The 6,615-nt window shown below is 34.5% G+C and overlaps 1 protein-coding gene across 1 annotated transcript; it reads right to left on the bottom strand.

Moving 5' to 3' along the window:
• Window positions 1–2,283: 2,283 nt before the first annotated feature.
• Window positions 2,284–5,863, bottom strand: LOC106476539 (solute carrier family 22 member 5-like). The gene is made up of 3 exons (XM_013937190.2): window positions 5,347–5,863; window positions 4,341–4,504; window positions 2,284–2,518 (listed from the first exon to the last, which is right to left on the bottom strand). The coding sequence occupies exons 1-3, from the start codon at window positions 5,524–5,526 to the stop codon at window positions 2,428–2,430; spliced, it is 435 nt and encodes a 144-aa protein (XP_013792644.1). The 5' UTR covers window positions 5,527–5,863; the 3' UTR covers window positions 2,284–2,427.
• Window positions 5,864–6,615: the final 752 nt, after the last annotated feature.

The following is a 6,615-nucleotide window of genomic DNA, read 5'->3' as shown; positions in this document are numbered from 1 at the left end:
CTGATCTATACATTTCAAATCTAAATTTTCACCGTGCAACGCCGGGTACCTCAGCTAGTACTGAATAAAAAAGTAACATTTTGAACAGATTCTTGTCATCTAACATGTCCAACCCGACTGATGAGTTCTGATAGTGAACAACAATTTGATTTGAAATGCTATTTTACATGTTTATAATTTGTAAGCTATATTGAACTAATGCGGTATTTCCAGATTTACGGTATTCCCGGTCAGATTCACTAATCGCTAATAACTTGAGTTTCGAGAGAAAATGTATTCTCTGACTTTGATTAAACATACTGTGAACAAAGTGAAAAGTTATATTTATTTACAACGAAACAATAACAAGGCTTCTTAAGATATTAATCTATAGATCTGTTACAGAGTGAGAGAGTACAGCACTATTTTATAGTCATCCCTCTTAGACAGGCCTGGTTATGGTGCTCGACTCGCAATCTGCTGGTCTATGGTTCCAATCACAGTCCCACCAAACATGTTAATTTTTCAGCCATGGGGGCGTTATAATGTGACAGTCAGTCCCAGTAATCGTTGGTAAAATAGTAGCCCAAGAGTTGGGGTGGATGGTGATGACTAGCTGCCTTCCCTCTAGTCTTTCACTGTTAAATTAGGGACGCTTAGCCCAGGTAGCCCTCGTTTGCTTTGCGCGAAATTCGAACCAAATCCTCTTAGTGCGCATGTGCTAATCACGTCACCGTTTGTCATTACACGTCCTCAACGTATCACTTGATCCCTCAGTATAAAAGATGGGTTACATAGTGCGTTTTGCTATACAGCAGTATTTTCCACGGGAGATGTCATACGACACTGAAATGGAAAGATCCAGAAAAAAATAAGTAATTACAGCGAAAAGCATTTAGCCTCATTTCATGACCAATGTTCTATTTTTAAACTTTCGTTTGCGGCTTGTGTAAATAATGCCTACCATCCTATGCGCAAAGATTTGCGAATTTATGCGGCGGGCCATTCAAAATGCTTGTATCATATGATGTCAACCGCAGTTGAAGTGTTAAAACAATATTCACGCTAGAAACGTGGACGGGCAAACGAAACGCTGACCATGCTGAAGAAGAAGAAAGTATAAACTAAAAACACCTTGCTTACTACAGTAATTATATGGAACGTAAAACAACAACAAAATACATTTGCAGTCTAGTGTGATTTTTTACCATCATTATTACGCCTAATGGTTTAATTGACATCCTATAAAATGGAAACGTTAAATGTTTAGATTTAATTCGATAAAAACAATTTATAAGTTGTGAAAAGTTTGAAGAAAGATGCTCGTAATATCCGAGAGTTTCACATGCAAACCATGTTTATAACAGCTTAACCGTTTTGAACCTTATTGTTGCCCAAGGGTGTCTAGGCCTACAATTTTACGAGTACTCCTTCCTTCTCAACTGACTCATTAGGAAGATTATCCATCAACACGAGACCACCCACAAATTAAAATACAATGAACTGGGTGGAAATTTGTTTTTATTATAAAAAACTTCAAAATTAAACTTATTTAGAAAAATTCTTCCCTAAGATGCGCCCCTCAAATTGTTCCGCTCTAGGCCTAAGCCTTGAAAACCTATTGGTTAATACTTCCCTGTTGTTGCCTAGTTTCAATATGTGCTGTACTATTTATTAGGTAGTATAGCATGTTCGAAAACTAGCGACAGTGCTGTTAAATAGTTATCAACCTTGTTGCAACAAGTCAAACATGGGAACGAATATTAAACCAGAAAATCTGAAAATGTATTCATAAATGTACTGATAAGTGACTGATCGTCAAAAATAAATTGTTTCTTTTGGATGTAACTAACCGTACCAATTTCCAATCAAGTGAACAACGAATCAAGCTATTAAACTTACCACTCGTGTTAATCTAACACAGTAGATAACCACTTTTGGTCTTAACATCCTCAGTGGGTCAGCGGTAAGTTTATGGACTTACAACGCTAAAAGTTGGGGTTCGATTCTCTGGGGTGAAGATGTCCATTGTGTTTTCATAGCTTAACCGAATAGTTAACCAGGAAAATATTTTGTTTGTTAATTAAAGTCAAATTTGTGTTTCATTGTTAACCGTTTTTATGTTTAACATTAATACGGTTGGTGTTGTTGCGAGGTAGTGATATGTATTTTAACAGATCGGCCCGTTCTTGAAAGTTGTTTGTTTCTGTTGCGTGTACCCGTTTCTTATACCAAGAAACATGTTTCATGCAGTTAAAGAGACTATTGGAAATATTTAAAAGGAAAAATTTGTTTAAAAAAATGTTTTTATTTTCTTAAAATATTTTATAGGATGCTCTATTTGTTCTCATATCTTTCCAATTGAAAGTATATTGACAGAAAGTATATTTGTTATATACGTAACTCTGATTTCAAGACGAACAAATGAGTTTGATCCATTCTCTACCATTAAAGGGTTGACAATGGTTTCAAATTTCCGTTTTGAATCACGGAGACAATTTTTTCATCTGCTGTTGCTGTATTCCAAGATTTCTCCAGGCTACAAAAAAAGAGATCATTATTACTGACGAAAACTACACACTCCATGCGGGAATATTGAAATAAATATAATTAAACTCAATCCAAGGATAGCTTCAGTTCTTGAAACGACATGGCTTCTAAATGCACGTTACTTGTTATTTAGTCACTCATAGAAAACCAAGATCCCCACCCACCCCGGTACAGAAATATCAATAAATGGCCATACTTCAAAAGTTAATATGTAAATAAGACAAACAGTATTATTCGTAGAATAACCAATTTGGACACACGTTAGCTTGGGGATGATTAAGATATCTGTAAGATGCTGTACAATAAAACAATCACATTTTAAAGTTTCCCTCCCAAAAAGCTATTTCCTTAGAAAAGTATTTATCAGGAAAATTTTCAAAGTACAAAATGACAATAATAATACAAAAACTTAAACCATGCTTGGACCCCCTGTCAAGAAGCTAGTAACAAAAAATTTGATGGGATGGAAAAAAATTCAGAAACTAGAGAGCACTTGAGATGGAAGGATAATCTGTGTTATCCATTCCTGCATTCCACCACGTAATGTATACATGCATTCACCCTTTTAGTGAAGTGTATGAAGGGTTTCTAGTTGTTCAGGCGTGTACAAACCATCAATTTCAACCGGACTCATCCCTACATGGGGACTGCTACCGGCGCTCGCTGATAAACTAAACGACTGAATGGAAATAGGATTAAATCCAGCAACAGTACACCTTCGTTTGAGAATAAAATGTGATTAACTGGAGTGAAAAAAGTGGATAAGTTATGGACCGGTTAACTGTAGTGTAAAGTGACTAGCTTATACAATGTTTAATGGAGTGGAACATTGTATAAGCTAGTCACTTTACACTAATTGTATAAGCTAGTCACATTACACTACCAGTTAAACAGTGGAACATTGTATAAGCTAGTCACTTTACACTAGTAGTGTAAAACTTTACACTACCATTAAACATTGTATAAGCTAGTCACTTTACACTACAGTTAAACATTGTATGCGCTAGTCACATTACACTACAGTTAAACATTGTATAAGCTAGTCACGTTACACTACAGTTAAACATTGTATAAGCTAGTCACTTTATAATACAGTTAAACATTGTATAAGCTAGTCACTTTATAATACAGTTAAACATTGTATAAGCTAGTCACTTTATAATACAGTTAAACATTGTATAAGCTAGTCACTTTACACTACAGTGGAACATTGTATAAGCTAGTCACTTTATACTACAGTTAAACATTGTATAAGCTAGTCACTTTACACTACAGTTAAACATTGTATAAGCTAGTCACATTACACTACCATTAAACATTGTATAAATTAGTCACTTTATAATACAGTTAAACATTGTATAAGCTAGTCACATAAGTTAGTCACATTACACTACAGTTAAACATTGTATAAGCTAGTCACTTTACACTACAGTTAAACATTGTATAAGCTAGTCACAATGTTTAACTGTAGTGTAATGTGATTAGCTTATACAATGTTTAATGGTAGGGTAAAGTGACTAGCTTATACAATGTTTAACTGTAGTGTAATGTGATTAGCTTATACAATGTTTAATGGTAGTGTAAAGTGACTAGCTTATACAATGTTTAACTGTTTGTGTTAAATGTATGGCACAGACATACCCTCAAGTGTTTATCCAGTATTATACATAATTTTTATCTGAGGAAAAGTAACAGGAAATAAAATTTAGCAGTCAAATACTCTTTATGTATGCCACATAGAAAGAGAGCTTGAATTAAATATTGAATTACAAGACAACAACATAACAAAATGTACAAATTGAAGTACTTACCTGAAGCACGAGCAGTGTTTCTTATCGTTGTCATATCCTTCACCATCCTCTATGGTCTGTGGTAACTTAGCGTGAAGTGTTTCAGGAAGAAAATACGCCATGAACGATGTTAACAGACAAATCCCACCAATTATAATGTAAGGAATGTGTTGATTGTATGTACCCTAGTGACAATAATAAACATACTTTACAAAGACAATTACCTATATTGCTGTAATATTCTGTTTCATACGTGTGGCAAGTCTTTCCTACTGTATTCGGTTCTTAGTAGGTTTTACTTATTAGTCACATACTGTTTTCACACCTCCCCCCCCCCTCTTCCCCGAGGGATGACCCCCCGGTGTTGAAAGGATATAGCCTAATAAAGAAGGTAATTAACTGAGCCCTATCGAACTTACACAAACTGTAAACATTGCAATGTAAGGTTTGGTTGTATTTTAAATTGGAAGTCATTATTTCATTGCATTTTATGCTTTTTTTAAAATCATTTTAGGATTTTTACAGATGATCTACTTGTGAAGTTCGTGAGTTACACCATCATTTGTTTGAGAGAGAAGAAAGTACAGTATTTCTTTTCTTTAATCCCCTTTAACAGCCTTTTTGTGATTCATGTTTTATGTATACTGTGACATGGGCGTCCGCAGAAATTTTTTCTGGGGGGGGGGGCAAAGTAGTGTGAAATTCCGGGGGGGGGCATAGTAGTGTGAAATTATGAATTGAATAAGAAATTCATGTAGATATGCTGAATGAATAAAGAAAGAATTATGTTTCTCATTTTCCGGGTGGGGGGGGGGGAGGGGGCAAGTCATCAGTCGGATTGATTTTCTCTCAGTTGTTGTAAGCAGTCTTTATTCATTTTCAGTTGTTGCTGGTTTTGAAGCCCTCGTATATTTTTATTACAAAGTCTCACGATTAATTCTAAAACACTTAAAATCTCCATTCAGATATCTCTAAAACTATTTACTCCAGTCAACAGAAGGAAAAATTAATTAATGGCTCCAATTACCAGATAGATAAGGTAAGGTGTGGCAATTAGAGATATTCCGGCTATGGAGGCACTGGTTCCCATTCCCAGAGCTCTGACAGGGGTTGGATAAAGTTCCGCTGCCTGTTGATACATAACCATGAAGGCACCCGAGCAGCCAAACTTTCCTACCAGGGCCCCAATGGTTGTGCCTAAAGCCATATCTAGCGTGAAAAGTAAGATATATAAGTGCAACGCTACAGTAAAAAAAAAAGGTTTCGTTTTGTGTTATTTTGATAGCTAAATGAATCTGGATGTAGACATCAACTAAAATAAATATAAAAGATGCTAAAAAAATGATAAGAGAAAACGCTAATCTTACTATAATGGACGTATGTCAGTATCTATGTATGTAACCAAAACTCCCGCGCCATCTATTGAATGGCATCATAAACAAAAATCCATAAGAAATTTCACACTTAAGGTAGTCAAGATTCGGACAATTGTGGTATGTGCAACAACCATTTCTTTATAATAGAACACAATTCCAAGAAGAACACGACTTTCATTAGGACTGTACGTGAGGATTTGATTGTATCTTTATTGATGTAATTCTTAAATGTAGTACTGAGAAAATGGAATTCTTTAAAAAAACGTATTTTTTCAATAAACGGTACCACTTTTAACAGAAAAAAAAAACATTACTATTTATATCAGCAAAATTTATTACATTTTTTTTTCCAGTAAGTATTAAAGCTGAGAAACAAAGCTTAATGTAACCAGAAACGTAAGCATTTCTGCTAGTATAAATACTATCGGTTGAAATAGAACAGCACGCTTAACTAAAACCACGATTCTTATCATTTCCTTCATTAGTAACCGAAGACAATCTTGTGGAATTTCACTCTTAGATAGATATATTCGCAGATACTGTGTTTATAAGATAATAAAAATTTTAAGTATAACAATATTTTGGTTTAATCAAACATAGTGCCATTTTAGTATTTATTTTTGGAACTAAGAGTTGTAAAAACATAAATTACTTTGCACGACTGTTCATCATCTTTTCTGTGGTCGTACCAACAACTGAACGTCTTGATACTGAAACTAATCATACTAACAACTGAATGTCTTGATACTGAAACTAATCATACTAACAACTGAATGTCTTGATACTGAAACTAACCATACCAACAACTGAACGTCTTGATACTGAAACTAATCATACTAACAACTGAATGTCTTGATACTGAAACTAATCATACTAACAACTGAATGTCTTGATGCTGAAACTAACCATACTAACAACTG

Source organism: Limulus polyphemus, unplaced genomic scaffold, assembly GCF_000517525.1.
Source record: "Limulus polyphemus unplaced genomic scaffold, Limulus_polyphemus-2.1.2 Scaffold10823, whole genome shotgun sequence".
Taxonomy (NCBI): domain Eukaryota; kingdom Metazoa; phylum Arthropoda; class Merostomata; order Xiphosura; family Limulidae; genus Limulus; species Limulus polyphemus.
Note: the sequence above shows the minus strand (reverse complement) of the source record. Positions and strands in the feature narration are given on the sequence as shown.